Below are 17,460 nucleotides of genomic sequence, written 5' to 3'. Positions count from 1 at the left end.
ATCTACACTTTCGGTTGGACCAAGATCCATAAAAGGTAAGCATAATGCTATATTAGAATGCTGGTACTTGCATTAGTGGTCTGTTGGGTTAGTAATTGGCGCCTGTGTCTCCACATGCTTATTTCTACGACATATTATGCTTGGAGGTATTGGAAAAAGAAAAGAAGGGATAAAAAGAGATGTTATGAGAGATACCAATGTCAGAAGAACTGTCTCTGAGTACCTTGCTCTTGTATGTCCTTACATTGGTATCCTTGCTGTTAATGATTATCTTACCGATCTCAATTGGATATTCGAAACAAATGAAGAAGGGATTGTTTGTCTTCGTCAAACTTCTCCATCAGATATCCGTTCGTTTCCAGCACATATCGCTAGAACTACCTTGACAGATTTGGACGTTATCACTTTCTGTGGCTCCCAAGGTTATTTGCCGAGGAGAGAAGAAGTCATAGAGATCCTGTTGTTGTACCATTTGCCAAGATTCTGTTGATGTAAAGTTCATACCTATTGATTGATCATTATATGTAAGTCTGGAGTTTTCGGATTGAAGTTGTTGTTCTGTTATATTAGAGTGATTTATATGAATATTGAGTCCAAATGTATTTAGATCAGAATTATCAATAGAGTTGTTGTTTGCAATAGGAAAGCTGATGGAAGAGGTGGTAGTATTGATGTTGTGGGATAATTGGTTGGTGGTTGGTTTGGTGAGCGTCTTCTTGGATGCACGTCGCTTCTTCTCACTTGGCTTCCTGGGAGCGTACTTGTAGGTAGGATAAGCCTTCTTGTGAGCTTCCTTCAATAGATCGGCACGAATCTTGTACTTCAAACGCCGCTCTGGAGTTTCTGCAGCCCACATGCCGGCGATAATCGAAGCTAGAAAAAAAATTAGAAGATTGAAGTGAAGCATATAACAAATGGGTAACTTACAAATCTCGTTATTGGTGATACCTGGATAGGCTTTCTTGATGGGAATATGGTTATCAGCACGATAAAGAATCCACTCATTAGCGGGACGTGGGATCTTTGGCTTGAGAGCAGCAGGCAGGGACGGTGATAGATGCTTTTTCCCTGAGCCAGAGCAGAGAGTCACCCCAACATTCGTCGGAAGAATTGTGCAATTTTCATCCCATGAGCCGTTCATCATCCTTCGATGCTCGACATTGAGAGGCTCCAGACACAAATTGGTGAAGCCTGCGACGGCTAACATCTGTTTGTCCTCAAACTCATCCAATGGGGCAAGAAATATTCTGCTGACATAGGCGTCTCTGACGAAAACACCTTTCCGATCAGTGTGTTGCCTGTAATTGCATGTTAGACGAGACCGTAATATAGAGCAGATGTTACATACTCATAAAAATGAAGCAGTATTTGACGTTCAGGTGTGCCAATACCAAGGTATTGAGAATCTTTTAGTTCACACCATGGGTTGATGTCAAGTGCGTTATACAGATCCAATTCATTGAAGAAAGTGCGCATCGCATCATAAATCTCCTTCGATAATCCAGGAATGCCATAAGCTTCGACAGGTGTGATGTCGACTGCAGGATAAGGAACATCTGCGAGGGGAGTTTCAAGAATAGTACCGCGATGCGGTACCCATTTCCCAAGTCTGAGGGTGGACAGAGACATCCTCTAAGTGTGAATGCGACAATGTTTTAGAAAAGTCTCAATGGAATGAATGTTTCAAAAATAAAGAAACAAGTACTCCAGCTTATTATGATTACCAAGGAAGATTGAGCAGCTGTACAGGACAGAAAATTGTGTTTGTCGGGATATGAAGGAAGGAAATTTTTTCATTGAGGAAAAAATTTTGAATAAAACATTATTGGTGGGATCATACCGCTTGAGAAACCACTAAGCGAAATTCAAATCAGAATCTGGAGTATTCTTTGTTGAAAGGTGAATGCAAATAAAGGTAAGAATAAAGATGAAGAACTTGGTCTGTTAATATGAACAGCTAGAACACAGAAATGATCAAAGCACCATGTTAGCTGCTCATAATAGTACAACTATGTAGACTCCATCAAATGAAGCTGCAAGTCTTCCATTAATATATATGAATATCTCATATACACTTACGCACATTCATACACATTATCGTAATTGCAAGGCGCAGGAATGCAACCACAAGCAGGAGCCAATGCAGGTGCCGAGACATCGACAGGACGGTCTCAGATCAACGCAATGTATGTTCTCAATCACATGAATGACTTTTCCCGAGATTTCAAGCGGCCGGGTTCCAAGACGACAACTCCACAACCATTTTTAGGAATTGCTCCTATAGTATATGACGTTAATTACACGGTGATACACGACTCTCTCCAATGGATAGGAGGAGATGAAAGGCAACTTCTGAAACCCAAAGTGACCACAGAGCAACGTCAGTCACAGAGGGAGCTATCAAATGTCGTCAGACACACGAATAACCTTGCGAATAGCTTTATGAAACTCGAAACGGGGCTTCTTAACTTGCGTTTCGACAAACAAGGGTCAGCACCATTGATCAGGCAATTAGCTGCAGGACAAAGAATTGCGTTGCGAATTTATCTACAGAAGTGAGTAGAAAATTATTTGTCTCTAAACATTATTGATAAAAAGTTCCAGCGAAATCACAAAACAAGCAGCCGATTTGGGGCTGGTGAAACTCGGTGAATGCGAAACTTTGGCTATAAGAGATGTGGTGAAGAGCATGGTTGACCGTCGCCGAACAATTACTCAAGCAGAGGGCAATGTATTTGCAGACGAGATATTTGAGAACGAGTTCGATTTCGACAATGGGGATGAATCTGGGGAGGCACATATAGAGGCATATTTAAAAAGGAGTGAAGAGATACGCAACGAGAGTGAGCTCCTCTATATATGTGAATGTCAGATTAAGCTAATTCAATGCAGTCTCTGATCTGATTTGGAATCTACAATTCGATCGTACTTTCGCGAGAACTATGTCCCATCTCCTCCCTTTGAATTATGACTCTTGGAAAGAGAAGATTATAACACCGACAAGTATACGAAAGAGAAGGTGTATGAGGAGAATAAAACGAGTTGAAAGTGCAGGTGGATAGTACTCATACATCATCTACGATCCATACTTATTACACATTTCATTGAGCATGGATCATGAAAGAAGAGAAAAAATGTTGAAGCATAGTAATAATATTTTTATTCCATCATGAGATATTTTTAGTGATTCTAGCAAGTCTTTGAATGAGGAATATGAAATTTTTATGCGCCATAACCTTTTGAAATATACAAGACCGGCAAGCTTGATGCTTAACAGGTCATTTTTAAGTATCTATCCATCCAAATTATGATCAAAATGTAATGAGAACTGTGTACTGAAAATAAAAACGAGGAAGCCTGATGCGTAATTGGTGTACTAACCATTATCATCAATATCTTGGGAATTGGTGGATAAATGTCCCAGGTTTTCCATCTAAAAACATGTTGCGTCAATGAGTATATACATCCATCCAACTCCTAGTTTTTGCTCTAAATCCATACTGGGGAGTGTTTATCGTGGGAACAGGACAATGCCTCGGTGTCACGAAAGATTCGGGAATATAGTGGACTATGAATCGGTCAAGTCTAAAACAATTAGTATGGTACAATCAAATGGGTGAACAGGTTGACTTACCTGATGGTGGAGAGATATCGCCAGGAACATAGAGGCTGTTTGCATCACCAAGAGAGGTGGGGTTGAATTGATCGAATTGGTTTTCAAGGCCATTTAGGTCAATAGACCCATTGTCCTGACTCCAGTAGCCAGCCATCATACCAGTGGACCAAGGAGGTGGTGGTGGCAGTGTGCCAGTGGGCAGTGGTGTAGATAGAGTGTAAGTAAGAGGGTGGTCGAAAGCTGGCTTGGGAGGTGGAGCAACAATGACACCTTTAGGCATCTCCCAGGCACCATATGCATTCTGAGTGGAAGCAATGTGTTGTGTAACAGGGAGGGTACCTTGGATAGCCATATTAGCATTTGGATGCATACGGTTCCAGCCCTGAACGATGCCAGCAGCAGTTGCGGCTGGCAAATAACCTTGGGAGCCACAGAAAGTGATAACGTCCAAATCTGTCAAGGTAGTTCTAGCGATATGTGCTGGAAACGAACGGATATCTGATGGAGAAGTTTGACGAAGACAAACAATCCCTTCTTCATTTGTTTCGAATATCCAATTGAGATCGGTAAGATAATCATTAACAGCAAGGATACCAATGTAAGGACATACAAGAGCAAGGTACTCAGAGACAGTTCTTCTGACATTGGTATCTCTCATAAGGGTATATGCGCGAGCAAGGATAGACCATTTGGCATGAAAAGGATCACGTCCCCATAAGACACTGAGGATGGCAGACTTGTACTTTTGCGGAATATTTCCAAGCACATTCAAAATCATATAGAAGGCTAGGTAGATGTTGGTCTTCTGCAAATAGTTGACAATCAGAAAACTTACTACGGAACAATATATATGAATTGACAGAGCGCCGAGGAGCCTCAACCCACCCGATTTGTCTCGTATTCATTGCAACATGTTGTATACCACCCTCAATTTCACCGATGAATGGAGCTGTATGGTAGGTAAGTGGCTGTATGCTGTCATTGGCTCTTCTGCATTTAGTTGCTGGTTTTGACACACGATACTGAGTAGTTGTTAATTTTCTTTGCTGCCGCTTCATGGTGTGCTTCATCGTAGTCTTGAAGGGCGTCGTCATAATAAATTTATGATGATTCTCAATTGAGGGAAAATAGTATTTAGGAAGAGAATTATTGAAGAAGCTGTGGAAAGTTTGTCCGGGACGTCGCTGAAGAATTGTTGTTGTAAACTTGTTGAAGGGTTTCTGAGAAATTGCAGCAGCGGCCTCTAAATTGACTTTTGTGTGGCTGGAGTCGGCTAACAAATTTGTTTCAAGAAGAAACAAAGCTTGCCATTTTAGTGAATAAATGAAGCAACAAAGAATCTCTCATCAGCTTTCATATAGCGAAAGCTGATGATGTATCACATGGTAAAGTAATGTAAGACATGCAAAAGTGAAAGCTTTTTTGGGGAGAAGATTGAGAAAATCTGGATTTCCCTTAAACGGTCTATTGGACATCGCCATTTAGTGTTTCTACCTTATAGCCCATCATAAATCGATGATACGGGATATTTGCATTCTTTGCAATTACTGGATTCTCCTGCCGTCTGAAACTCCGCTGAACAGCTTCTGCTAACTTCTCAATCCTCAAGATCCCATTTTGGTCGGACTCCGACCTATCTCCACTTCTATACTGCACGTAATTTACTGCCATTGTTGAGAATTTCGAGTAGGCCATATGCTCAAATGCTTCTCCTGGGGCAGGAAAATCTTCCAAGGTATCCTAGATGACGTTTTAGTTTATTATTCGGACATGAAGCAGGTTCTCATTATCAAACTTACATTCACTTTGCGATCAATAAGTCCCTCCTGTGAAAAATACATTAGTCTATCAGTTTCCTTTATGTGTATAGAACATGGTTAATATACTCACAATTCTAAACTGTCTCTCATATAGTTCATACATAGTTGTGATTCTTCGAATTATATTGTCGCCAATATGTGGTATTTTCTGCTGAATCCCAAGCCAACCTGGAGGCATCACAGGTGAAGAATTTTCCAGCCATCTAGTCCAGGGATGTCTTCCATCTGCCCGTCCGGGATAAAAGAATGGTAGACATTTGGCAAGTTCTCTCTCCTTCTTTCGCATTTCGTTCCTGGCGAGCTTACTATCATTTTTCAAGACTATAACATCTCGCAGATGGTCCACAATTTCCGCTATACGACTCATCTTTTCCATGAATTGACGCTCTTGTACTAGCGTTGAGAAGAGTTCAGGCGATTTTTTAAGCCTCCGGCATTGTGTAAATACGGTGTTGAGATCATAGAAAATGTCCGCATACTTCGTGGGTAATGGGTCGTCCATCGAATTGAAGTCTGTGTATCTATAAAGGCTACGAAATTCCCAAATCAAAACGCAACAGTCCGTGACGAGGGCATCTAGAAATGCAGGCTCGCATGGCTTTCCAGGAGTATCCGCGGCTGTCAATATTAGAAAAGAATATACGCTTTGATGACGGTATTGACTTACTTGCTTCAACACCCGGATCGAAACGATCCGAGGTTAATGATATTGGGTTATATCCCACTTCCACACCCGTAAGTAACTCATCTCTTTCTAATGCTGCCGCTAGCTCCACAGGTGTCGCGTCAGGAAAAGTCGATGGATCCAATGTATTGACCTCATCACGTTTCCAAGTCCTAAGGGCGCAGGGGCGAATATAACGAGCAGAATGTAATTTGATGCCCCATAAATACTTCCTCCTCAAGAAAGCTTCACGTCGCATTTGTATGGCAGTATTGACTTTCATGTCGGGTTGTAGTTAGTATGTTGATGTTATGATTTGCCAACCACAATTTATATGAAATCACCACCCATATATTACTCATAGCTGTGTGGCTGGAGTATATTCAACATAGTCGGGCGATTGGCATACTAACCAATTATCCTACAATATCAATACCATTATCATTCCCATCAACGATTTTATTTCAAACAACTATTTTGCTGATGATATTGATATATTTAAACACAATATTCATATAAATTATTCCAATAAAACAAAATAAAAATTTAAATCCGAAAACTCTAGATTTATATATAATAAATCAATAAGTCTAGTACTCAACTTTTCGACCACTCTTTTTGTTACGAGATCTGCTGTCTAGATTATATGAAAGTGTTCTAAGCTTTTCGAATTGATTTACAATTAAATATTAAATAAATATTTAAATAATAATAATAATAATATACAATTTGTAATTAATACTAGAGTATACTAAGTGATTGATTTTGAGTATAAAGCTCTACAGTAAAGAAATCCATCCTAATTATATAGACCTTCATGTTAGTTGGATCCCTGAGGTTCTAAAGGACCTAGGATACTGTTACGAGGTTTGCCGTCTAGATCACGTGGAAGTGCTCTAGGCTCTCGAGGTGGTTTATAACTAGGCGTCAAGCAGGGACTTAAGTAATGACAATAATGATATGCAATTCGTAACTAATAGTAGAGTATACTAAATGATTGATCTTGAGTACGAAGCTCTATACAAAAGAAATTCATCTTGATTATATAGTCCTTCGTGCTTATGGTTAACTAGGAATCGTCGTTCCTGGTTGTTCCTAGGAACGTTCGTTCCTCACCGTTCCATCACATGTTTTATGGTCATGTGACATACTAATCGTTTTGGACGTAACAGATACACATTCCTAGGTCCTCTAGATCCTCAGGGTCCGTCATATGACGTCTGATCAGATGATACAGTGTTTTATAAAGTCCGATATAATATGATTACATTTTTATATTAAAATTTAATATTTATAAATTTTTAATATAAAAGTGTTACGCCGGGTTATACAACCACCATCACATGATAAAACACGTGACCTCAAACGACCCTGAGTGATCATTCTGTCACGATTCACCATTAGGATTAGTGTCATGGGATGAAAATGAATCACGTGATAAGGAGCCCTAAGAGCCCTCAAAGCTCCTGGGGACTCCCTTTATCGATCATTATATAGTCAGAGTAGTTTCATAGTTTAGGAGCTTCATGCTCAACTTAGGTATCAATTAGTTTACCTACATTCTACTTGATCTAGTAACGACTTCACTTCCAAGTGAATACCAGTGATAAAGCCTTAACCTACAACTACCAACCAGACGAAACCTCAGGCAGCCGCTGCCTCCAGTACTGTGACGCCTCACACCTCCGGGTCACGTGGCATGCCCCGTTTGTATTTAATCATAGGAAAACTCTCTACTCTTGTTTTCCTTCTTCTTTTCTCCTTAGCTTAGTATTTTCTAATACAAGATACTTTACCCAGTATTCTTGAGTGTGACAAGTACAGTATCGTTACATATTCATGATCACAGTATATAATGATCAGGAAGGATTTCCTTTCTAAGAGCTTCAAGCTCAAGATCAATCATTTACTATAATCTATTATAAATTACAAATTATATATTATTATGATTGTTATTTAAATTCTTGTTTAATATTTAATTATAAATTATCTTATAAGTTTAGAGCACCTTTATATGATCTAGACGGCAGACCTAATAACAAAAAGGGTGGCCGAAAAGTTGGGTATTAGACTTAGATATAAGCTTCACATCAATAAAATCTTAGCAAATAATCCAACAACAGGATCTCTATAACTTCTTCTCTCCTCGGATATATTACCAAGTATTTTCCTCCTCTCTTATTCCCAAATTCATCAGCTTTTCACAACATGACCTGTGTTTCACGATTTACGACTTATGTAAAGAAATTGGAATTGGGACTTTGGTGTTCATTATTGCGGCGTTTATCACCTACATATATTTATTCCTTGCATTTACTTGTTTCTTTCTATGTTCATATAGATTATCTAAGTTTATGAATATACTCATGAGCTTGTTCATTTGAAATTGTGCTCATAAGATGGAATGGATGGATTGTGAATATATATTTAGTAGATGGATGCAACTGAAGCAGTACTTAGATTTGACATATATGCTTCACATATTTTATATTACAAAAGAATAGAACTTTTACACTTCATGATACTCTCTAATTACTGCTTACATTGTAACCATTGTGACTGCGACACATATTTTTGTTTTTTTTGTTTTTTAAGTGCCTTCGCTGATAGGAATCATCACCCCCCAAAACGCAGCATCTTCCTCTTCAGCTTCATCGCAGCCATATTCATTCACTTAGTTCATTCCCAAAACTCAAATCTTGGAATCTAGCGTAATAATTTTCTTGCTTTAGCCACAATCTAAAAACCAGGCGGCTGGGTCGCTGTGCCCACTAAGGTGAATCTTGTTCGTGGTGAATATTGGGAAGCAAATTTTTCCTCTTAAGCGGCGGCGATGCGGGCTCGGCTTGTCAAAAAGTCGAAAAGGCGAGATTGAGAGGGGGCTGGGAGATTAAAATTACTATTGCAAAGGTGATGTGGTAGAGTTGGTCACGGGATGTTGGTGAGTGTATGTGGCATGAATGGGTTTTGATTGCTGCTGCAAGTAGGATAGAGTATGCGATTCCTGCTTCCTACTTCCCAGTTGCGATTATGTGGGCAACGAAATGCCGGTATTGATGTGATCGTATGTGGATGTGTGTGTGTGTTTGAAAATATGTCAATTGATGCCCTCGACACGATAGATAGGGTATACACTTCTTACTCCCATCCCAGGTGCTAATTTTTACCTTTTGCGTTATTTCCAGCCTCAGCTTTCCTTCCCATTCCACTCACTACTCCAAATAAATGTACCACAGCGCCATTCTGTATTCTTCTCTTGCTGACCTGATGGTCCCAGAGGTCGAGGACACATGTAGAAGGACCTGCCACGGTTCATGCCTTGCTTCTTCGTTATATGGCTTATACATGGCTCATTATGCTCACATCTGGGGGGAATGCGTCTCGTTAACAGCTTTGACCATGATTCCTTCGCTACTATGGGATCGTGTACTTCTTTATCTTGTTGTAACATAAATGAGTTTCTAATTTCTTCGTCGCTATTTGCGCTTTCCGCGGTCTTCAATGAATTATTCTCCGTGCTAGAACTAACAGAGCATCCGCGAACTGCCGATGATGTTAAAGCTGCAGGTGTTGCTGTGGCAGGGTTACTTGTCGATGGCGGAAGTGTTTGTGCTGCTGGCGGCGTCTTAGGCTTAAAGAACCCCATTAAACTACTTTGTCCTTTTCCCGGTTGTCCTTTAGTCAATTTTCCGCTAGGAGATGCTTTGTTTGTTTTGCCTTCTGCCTTACTGCGTTTGGATGGTTGTGATATTGGCGGCGATGCATCAGAGGACCGCTTGACTGGAACAGACGACGATGATGATATGGATGGCTCCAATGTAAAATCCGTTTTAGTAGAGGATACTCCAAGTGATTTGGCACTCTGATATGAGCTGGGTGTTGCATCTCTTTGTGCCAACTCCTCCAACCCGTTTTGGAATTCTGACGTAGTCGAGTGTAACTCAGCAGTCATAGAGTCAGTTAGCTTTCTTGTGAACATAACACGAATACTCTGACGTCGATCAAATTCTGTAATTAGTTTGGCAGACGTTGGTAGCAAGTCCTTGATCGACCATTCCCGAACCCTGACTCCATTCTTGAACATGTCCTTGCTCATCACGTCACCAATATCAACCTCGACACCATCTAACTTCACTCTAGGCTTCAAGGTGGCAAAAACAGGACAATGATCCGAGCCCATGAGTCCCTCCTGAATATTTGACTCCTGGAACCATTCTTTCCTGTCCTCGCTGCAAAGAATGTAATCGATCCTTGAGCCGAAATTACCAGGTCTGGCATTTTTCTTCTGTTCCCAGCATGTGAACATCTTCTTTCGTGCAGGATGAAAGCCACGACATACATCCCACATGACTTGTGGCTCTCTTCCTTCATCTCTCTCGCCGACCACTTTTCCTCCAATTAAGAGATGATTGAACAGACGGCGTGCGGGAGTTGATATGTATTCGTTCAGCGTTAATTTCTGTTTCTTTAATTGCTCCTCTAAGTTGGCTGTGTCGATCTCGTCTCCGATGACGTTAAGGTCTCCAACCAATAAGACACTTTTTCCAAGAGCCACAAGATTTCGAATCCGTGTATCGAGGGCGTTCAAGAAGGCAAGCCGAAATTCATCACGAGTTTCGTCGCGATTTGCAGGACAATACACACCAATAAGGATAAACGCTGGAAACTCCAAAATAACGCATCTCCCTTCAGAGTCCAGAGTCATGGCATCGAGGAAGTAGCCCTGAAGTTGAGCGTTCGTGGGATATCCCCCGATCTGCTGATCCTTGGGGAGGTCGCGGAAGCTGGTCGTAGAATTTGGAGGGGTTAGAACACCTGTAATACCCTCTTCAGCACGTATTGGAGCGCACACTGAATTTCTTGTATATATGGCAACACCAGAATATCCTTAATTCCTGCGTGAGCTTTGATTTCAGGAAACAATAAGAATAGCATACCTTTCTTGTGCTTTGGAAGGCTAAAGAAGACATCCCAACCTGATACCAAGACCATATCATCTCTGAGATCCTTCCTCTGGATTTTAGTCTCTTGCATCACCAAAATATCAGTTTCGAGAATATCAAACATCGTCTTGTACATGAATTAGTTTGCATTTCCACAATGGTTTTCATATGTGACTGCTCACAGAAAATGTTCTCTTCTCACACCATGGCTGGTAGCTAAAAGGATTCCTACCCAGTCCACACATTAGTTCCAAGCGCAGAGATAAGTAGCATTCCATATCCGTCATTTTCTGGAACTGCAAATCACCAACCTGATACCATTAACTGTCCTTGTGTTAGTAAACCCCAATCACGTTACCACTAGATGCGCTCACCATTCCAAGTTGTTATCCTCAGCCCACGGTTGTTATCATTATCCCGAGTCTCTCGAGCCATAATCTCTGTTTCTTGCTTGCTTGATCGTGGCAACATAGTGAAGCTGAAGGCAGAGATATCGAGACAACACTCGCAAATGCATCTCCTACTAACTGAAAACAATTACGATACTTCCATAGGGCCAATATACAGTGAAGGCAAATTATAAAGACAAAGACTACTACCTTGTTGCTTCATAATACTTCATCTTCACTGAATATAAACTTTCGTAGCGCAAGAAGTCTTGTAGCCAACCACACGTCAGCACGTGATATCTCAACCTGTAGCTATGACTGAGCTCACTGTTGCCTAAGGCAGTCAAAGTAAGGTCTCGTTTCCAAGGTGGAGATATTCAAATTGGCAGTAACATACGACAATTGAACAGCGTCGCGGCGCATAACTACACTATAACCTACACACAACCGCATCCACTAAGTATCGAACATGTTCTCTGCACGTGCAACCCGAGCAGCCGCACAGCGCGTCGCTCGCTCTCAATCTATCCGAACTCCATTCCAACGACGCTTCGCCAGCAGCGAGAGCACCTTCGCTGGCGCCGAGGATAACGCTTTCAACCGGGAGCGTCAGGCCGTTAAGGATCATGCTGCTGCTACTAGTGGTCAGTAGTCAGGTCTTCTTGGAATTATAGACGAGCAAGGCATGAAATGCTAACAAAAGCTGCAGATCTCTGGAGAAAATTGTCAATCTAGTAAGCTATACATCACATGGACAAGTGCGGGTGGGGGGAAGAGGGGGCTTCTGGAAGACTGATTGGGAAATGATATGGCGGGAAAGAAACGTAAGGCTGATTTTTGGGACAGTGCTACGATTCCTTGCTTGATCATCGCAAGTGTCAATGCTAAGATCTTGTGAGATGAGCATTGGGCTCATTGGGAACATATGGGCCCTTTGGAGGATAGACCGGAATACCCATATCAAAACATGAGAACTAAGAACTTCTTTTGGGGTGATGGAGATAAGGCAAGTTCACTCAACCCTCTCTGTGTGTTGCTGCGAGATTTCATTACTGACCTTTTTCCTAGACCCTCTTGTAAGTTTTCTCTGTAACTATTATGAGAAAGAGAGCTCGACCTCGAATTGGCTAATTAAGTATATGGGATTACTGCTGACAATGTATGATAGCTGGAATGAAAAAGTCAACTACCACAAGAAGGACTAAAGACACTGACCAGTATGAAGATGGTGCTTGCAATGGTACTTCATTGGACGATGGAGGGAATGTTAGGGAAGAATCGAGGTTGAGCATAGAATGGCATTCATTAGATGTAGTCTAGTTTTTTTTTACCATAACAATACTTCCCATCATTTGCATTACGACTTTTCCTACACTAGGATTCCACCGGCCCATACTTGATTCTCTGAGTATGAACCCAAACATGTACATCAAAGACGCACCGCAGCTCTCTGCTGCTCAAGGCTTAAGAAAGAAGAAGCATAATCATTTGCCAGTGTCTTGTCACCGACAGCCATCATCACCATCGCCTTTTTAGCTCGTGCTTCACATTGCCCATTGATATCCCTGATGGCACAGAACTCTTTGAAAGCTCTATCAAGAAAGTCCAAGGATTTTGTCAGGTTCTCGGTTCTTTTTGGATCGCCTGCTGCTGCTTGGCCTGCCAATCCCATAAATGAGTCTGCGAGGCAAGAATAGAGCTGGGCGCTTAGTGTGCAATTTTCGCATTCCAAGGCCCTAGGAAGAATAGCAATGACGATTTGACAAGCCGCTTGGAACTCAGACAGAGCAACCAAAATATTTGCCACGGCTGCCATGGCAGCCCAGAGTGCTGGCATCAAGCGTGCTCGCCATGCTATACTTGCTGCACGAACCGCTACGGAAAAGCCTTTCTCTGGGCGACCGATCCTACTTTGTAAAAGCGCTTTCATCGTCAGTATCTTGACTCGCAAGTTAATATCATCTCCTTGTTCTTTTAGCGAAGAGGCAAGCTGCTCCAATTTCGACAACGCAGCGCCAAAATCTGCTCGACGAATGAGGTAGTCGACATGAAGGGTGCTGATTTCAAAGGAAAGATCCGAGTCCGCTTCAAGACCATCACATTGAAGAAGCTGAGACAGAATGTGGTCGGCTCCTTCTAAATTATTGGTATGTAGATCATTCTTAAGACGTAGTATCCCACGATATCTTAGCCAGTATTGGTTAGCTTTCCATGAGCGTAAAGAGTTGGAATCCAAACCCTCTAGCTTCTCTGCTGCTTGTTCATAAGAACCACGTTCCATCAGATAGTGTGCTATCCTACAGGTGAACCTCAACGTGTCGTCGAATAGGCCGTACCTAGCATGGCATCGAAGAAATACCTCACTATACTGCTTGGAGAGGCAAACTAGCCCTAAGCGACCCCATAAAGAAGACTGCATGGCGGTTTGTGGTCCCATCATGCTCTTCATACCTTTTTCCGTCACTAGGTGAGAGCTCTTAAGTATCCCCTCAAAAGCACTCGCCACACTCTCCCCATTTGACAGTGTCAACTTTGCCTCGCTGAGCAGCGAGGAACTCCAGAGTGTCCACATACCAGTCTCTTTGGCTTTTGTCCGTAAGAATGCAAGACCTTCCTTCTCAACGCCAAGCATACTCGTTGAGCCGGAGCTTTCAATGATGTTTGGATGTGACTTCCCGAAATGATATAACCAGTTTAAAGCAAAATTCAGACATGCCATGTCCTTGTTCTCTCTTGCTGTAGAGACTGTCTCCAGCATGGCAGCCACCGCTTCGTCGTAACATTCAAAATCAGCTTGAAGAACAGCAAGGTTCATGAGGGCATATTGATAAAATAATCGGTCTCGGTTTTGCATCGTGTAGTCAAAGTATCGATGAAGACTATCGAAGGATGAAGGGTAGTCACCGGATCTCCAGGCATCCAGGAAGCTGATTGTTAATTAGTTTATGACAAGCAAAGCAACAGGGTGAAATGTACTAACGTCAAGTAGTGAGACAAACTGGGCGTTATGACACTGTCGTCCAGGAGGGATTTGAGCTTAGACTTCACCTCAATTGGCATCCTCGTACCCAATTCTGAAAATGTTAGAAACGCCCAAGCCCTAGGTCCCAAAAGACTTACTCTGCATCTGTTCCACGTGAAATTCGAGGAGCGTTTCCACATCATCAGTACTAATCGATCCAGAAGCGTCCTCCCCATCCAAACCACCGTAGGCTATATGGGCAAGAGTTTCGGTCTCATCTAAGCCCCATTCTTCCTCTCCCTCTGTTAAAACTTTATCCCCAGCCCAATTTCCAACTGCACGGCCTCTCCTGGCCCAGTATGCCTTTGAATGATGCCTCCATTTCATGAAGGTCGTCCAAAGTTGTAGCACATCACCGAACTTTAGTCGTTCAAACTCGATCTTAGCTTTTCGCAAAAAGCTCCCGAACGGCGATATGCGAGACAGTAATATCATGTCCCCTGAAGGTGGGGGAATGCCCATTTCACCATCCTTCTTAATATCCTCCCGGGATTTGGCCAGAAGATTGTTCAGCCGCGCGAAGAATTCATATAAGGCATCTAGACTGTCGATTTTCCATAGCTTTGCAAGAAAGTGATCGCATAAAGACCTTCCTGGATGTCCAGAAGCAGTATTGTGTTGTTTAAGCAGGGCTTCGAAGGTTCCCAGATCTAGAATTGGGTACTGTGGAGTTGCGGAAACTTTCCCTGGTTGCTTGACGGAGCTTGATGGTAGCAATTGTGCGAGGATGAAAGATAGTAAAGAGATTGTGGACGATGTAGAAACAATCCCATCTGTGTATAGCTCGATGAGCACGAGCAACCCAATTTTGGAGGGTGTCAAATAACGGGTCATGACAAAATATTCCAATGGCTATGTCGCACACTGAAGGTCCAATCTTTATAGTTACATCCCACTAGAAGCAGAAAATTCCCGCTGGAAGAAGAACCTAAAAAAATTCGGGATCTGAATTAGAGAAGCCCCGTCGTGGTTGGTACACCTTAAAGATTTGAAGGAAGGAGGAAAGACGCGCTGGACGCGGCTGCCCCAGGGGTATTGCGGGGTATTTTGGGGTAACAAATATTGCGAATGATATTTGTTGGATGGCACAGCTTTCGTACGATTTATGCTACGTAAAAATGATATTCATAGGTATGGAATTTATACGGCAATTGAGGTTATCAGTGAACACTTTAAGTAAAGTTATTACATGTAAAAAGCAAAGATATATTGTGTAGATATAATTGGTAGATGCAGCAAAAGCTCCAGCCTCCAGCTCCGATATTATGAAATATAATGCGCCAGAACAATTTTCTCTCAAGTAAAGTTATAATTTTCATTATGAGATTTATTATGAAGGAGGCTTGCCGGCTTTCTCCTCGCTCCATCTGATATTCGCCCCATGTTTGCTCTTCAGTTGTCCCTCTTCCTCTCTGCCATCTTCTTCTAGGTCCTCCTCAGTCAATCCATTGGTGGCCCATATTCTCTCCACACACAGCTGAAAATCACCAGGAACTCTATCAATTAATCCTATTCCTACCGTCCGTACCTTCTGTCTCAACATTTCGCCTTGTGGTTCTACGACAACACCATGGTTCGTGCGCACAAACTCATTCCATTTAATCAATACTGTCTCCCACTCTCCAGGCCTTCGCGCATATAATCGATGTTGGTGTATATCCGTAGGTACGATTGATTCCGTTTGTATGTTCACAAAATACTTCCTCCCGTCACTCTTGATGCGCAGGGCGAGCAATGCATACGGATCTATGTTCCATAATGATTTTCCAAATATTGTGGATGGTTGATCAAGAGTCCTCCAAGCCGCATAGCCACTTCTCTGTATTTGGGGTCTGTTCGGGGGCAAGTCTATCGATATGTTTCCATGGAATTTGACGTGTCCATTCTTGTTCTCGGAGGGAGTAGGATTGGGATTCCCGGAGGGAGGTATCCAATCGAAATGTACTCGTGAAAAGCCTCCCATATCAGCGTCCGAGAAGACTTTACAGGTTTTTATGGATTCGGGGTTGTGAAAATTTACAAGGTGCAATGGAGATGTTGCTCTTCTTGTGCCTTCTGCAGTGAGTGCTAGAGGAAGTAAGCTTGTTGATATTTGAAACTTTAGCTGGGTATTTGGAAAACTTACCACTCATTGATAACCGTTTGAATTCATCTACACTACGGCCAAAAAAGCCCTTAGAAAGAGGAGGAGTGACCCTCATAATGAAAGCTTTCAATAGTGTTAGGTATAATTAGAAAGTGTATAGTTATTGTTGGCACTCGAGGTTTTCAAGCAACATTATTGATTGATATTGGATGCTTATAGTCAATGTAAGTAGAGAAGTGTATTGATGTGAATCTAGACTTTGATCTCAATAAAGCTCTTCCCCTCTCCTCCTCTTGTTAGGTAATCTCAGTTCGGGTGATCGGCCGCCTCAAGAGCTCATGGTTAATCCATCTCCGGGTAGTTCACGTAGTAAGTCGGAAGAACTTCGGGGTGAATCTAATAAAATTTATAAACTTGGGTGTTCTTGATCTTTAGATAAAAGTCCTACAATACACTGATCTGATCTAATAGTACATCATACCACAATGACAGAATCAGCTCTTACAACATTGACCCTTGATGGTCTCCCAAAAATCGCAGAAGGGAAAGTTCGAAATCTATATGAGATCGACGAGAAGACCCTCCTGTTCGTCGCATCAGATCGCATTTCAGCCTATGACGTGATCATGGAAAATGTATGCCTTCCCTCTTCTACTATTTGATCATAGCTTACAATATGCATAGGGCATTCCCTTCAAAGGCGCTCTTCTCACTCTCCTTTCCGCACATTGGTTTGAGGTTCTCACTACTTTGATCCCAGATCTCAAAACTCACTTCCTTACTCTCTCCATTCCGTCCTCCATCTCCTCATCCCAGCGCAACCTTCTTCGGAACCGATCTATGCAAGTCCGCAAACTCAAGATCTTCCCTATTGAAGCCATCCGTACGAGGTTACATAACCGGTTCCGCCTGGAAAGAAT

The 17,460-nt window shown here is 42.1% G+C and overlaps 9 protein-coding genes across 9 annotated transcripts; 3 read left to right on the top strand and 6 right to left on the bottom strand.

The window, feature by feature from the left end:
• Positions 1 to 340: 340 nt before the first annotated feature.
• SS1G_04006 (hypothetical protein) lies at positions 341 to 1,629 on the bottom strand (the record flags this gene model as incomplete). Its single annotated transcript, XM_001594149.1, has 3 exons — positions 341 to 873; positions 928 to 1,298; positions 1,349 to 1,629. 3 exons carry the CDS (start codon positions 1,627 to 1,629, stop codon positions 341 to 343), a joined length of 1,185 nt encoding a protein of 394 aa, XP_001594199.1.
• Positions 1,630 to 2,118: 489 nt separating this feature from the next.
• SS1G_04005 (predicted protein) lies at positions 2,119 to 3,062 on the top strand (the record flags this gene model as incomplete). Its single annotated transcript, XM_001594148.1, has 3 exons — positions 2,119 to 2,186; positions 2,605 to 2,843; positions 2,893 to 3,062. 3 exons carry the CDS (start codon positions 2,119 to 2,121, stop codon positions 3,060 to 3,062), a joined length of 477 nt encoding a protein of 158 aa, XP_001594198.1.
• A 506-nt stretch (positions 3,063 to 3,568) lies between these two features.
• On the bottom strand, positions 3,569 to 4,394 carry SS1G_04004 (hypothetical protein; the record flags this gene model as incomplete). The annotated part of the gene is made up of 2 exons (XM_001594147.1): positions 3,569 to 3,585; positions 3,635 to 4,394. The coding sequence occupies 2 exons, from the start codon at positions 4,392 to 4,394 to the stop codon at positions 3,569 to 3,571; spliced, it is 777 nt and encodes a 258-aa protein (XP_001594197.1).
• Positions 4,395 to 5,080: 686 nt separating this feature from the next.
• Positions 5,081 to 6,383, bottom strand: SS1G_04003 (predicted protein; the record flags this gene model as incomplete). Its single annotated transcript, XM_001594146.1, has 4 exons — positions 5,081 to 5,356; positions 5,416 to 5,442; positions 5,507 to 6,054; positions 6,104 to 6,383. 4 exons carry the CDS (start codon positions 6,381 to 6,383, stop codon positions 5,081 to 5,083), a joined length of 1,131 nt encoding a protein of 376 aa, XP_001594196.1.
• A 3,076-nt stretch (positions 6,384 to 9,459) lies between these two features.
• SS1G_04002 (hypothetical protein) lies at positions 9,460 to 11,179 on the bottom strand (the record flags this gene model as incomplete). Its single annotated transcript, XM_001594145.1, has 3 exons — positions 9,460 to 9,465; positions 9,630 to 10,987; positions 11,038 to 11,179. 3 exons carry the CDS (start codon positions 11,177 to 11,179, stop codon positions 9,460 to 9,462), a joined length of 1,506 nt encoding a protein of 501 aa, XP_001594195.1.
• Positions 11,180 to 11,901: 722 nt separating this feature from the next.
• On the top strand, positions 11,902 to 12,330 carry SS1G_04001 (hypothetical protein; the record flags this gene model as incomplete). The annotated part of the gene is made up of 3 exons (XM_001594144.1): positions 11,902 to 12,076; positions 12,142 to 12,166; positions 12,279 to 12,330. 3 exons carry the CDS (start codon positions 11,902 to 11,904, stop codon positions 12,328 to 12,330), a joined length of 252 nt encoding a protein of 83 aa, XP_001594194.1.
• Positions 12,331 to 12,861: 531 nt separating this feature from the next.
• SS1G_04000 (hypothetical protein) lies at positions 12,862 to 14,781 on the bottom strand (the record flags this gene model as incomplete). The annotated part of the gene is made up of 3 exons (XM_001594143.1): positions 12,862 to 14,359; positions 14,413 to 14,506; positions 14,553 to 14,781. 3 exons carry the CDS (start codon positions 14,779 to 14,781, stop codon positions 12,862 to 12,864), a joined length of 1,821 nt encoding a protein of 606 aa, XP_001594193.1.
• Positions 14,782 to 15,784: 1,003 nt separating this feature from the next.
• Positions 15,785 to 16,586, bottom strand: SS1G_03999 (hypothetical protein; the record flags this gene model as incomplete). Its single annotated transcript, XM_001594142.1, has 3 exons — positions 15,785 to 15,931; positions 15,983 to 16,521; positions 16,580 to 16,586. The coding sequence occupies 3 exons, from the start codon at positions 16,584 to 16,586 to the stop codon at positions 15,785 to 15,787; spliced, it is 693 nt and encodes a 230-aa protein (XP_001594192.1).
• A 439-nt stretch (positions 16,587 to 17,025) lies between these two features.
• Positions 17,026 to 17,202, top strand: SS1G_03998 (hypothetical protein; the record flags this gene model as incomplete). The annotated part of the gene is made up of 1 exon (XM_001594141.1): positions 17,026 to 17,202. The coding sequence occupies one exon, from the start codon at positions 17,026 to 17,028 to the stop codon at positions 17,200 to 17,202; it is 177 nt and encodes a 58-aa protein (XP_001594191.1).
• Between the last annotated feature and the right edge of the window lie 258 nt (positions 17,203 to 17,460).

Source organism: Sclerotinia sclerotiorum, genomic scaffold (assembly GCF_000146945.2).
Source record: "Sclerotinia sclerotiorum 1980 UF-70 scaffold_5 genomic scaffold, whole genome shotgun sequence".
In the NCBI taxonomy this organism is placed as follows: Eukaryota; Fungi; Ascomycota; class Leotiomycetes; order Helotiales; family Sclerotiniaceae; genus Sclerotinia; species Sclerotinia sclerotiorum.
Note: the sequence above shows the minus strand (reverse complement) of the source record. Positions and strands in the feature narration are given on the sequence as shown.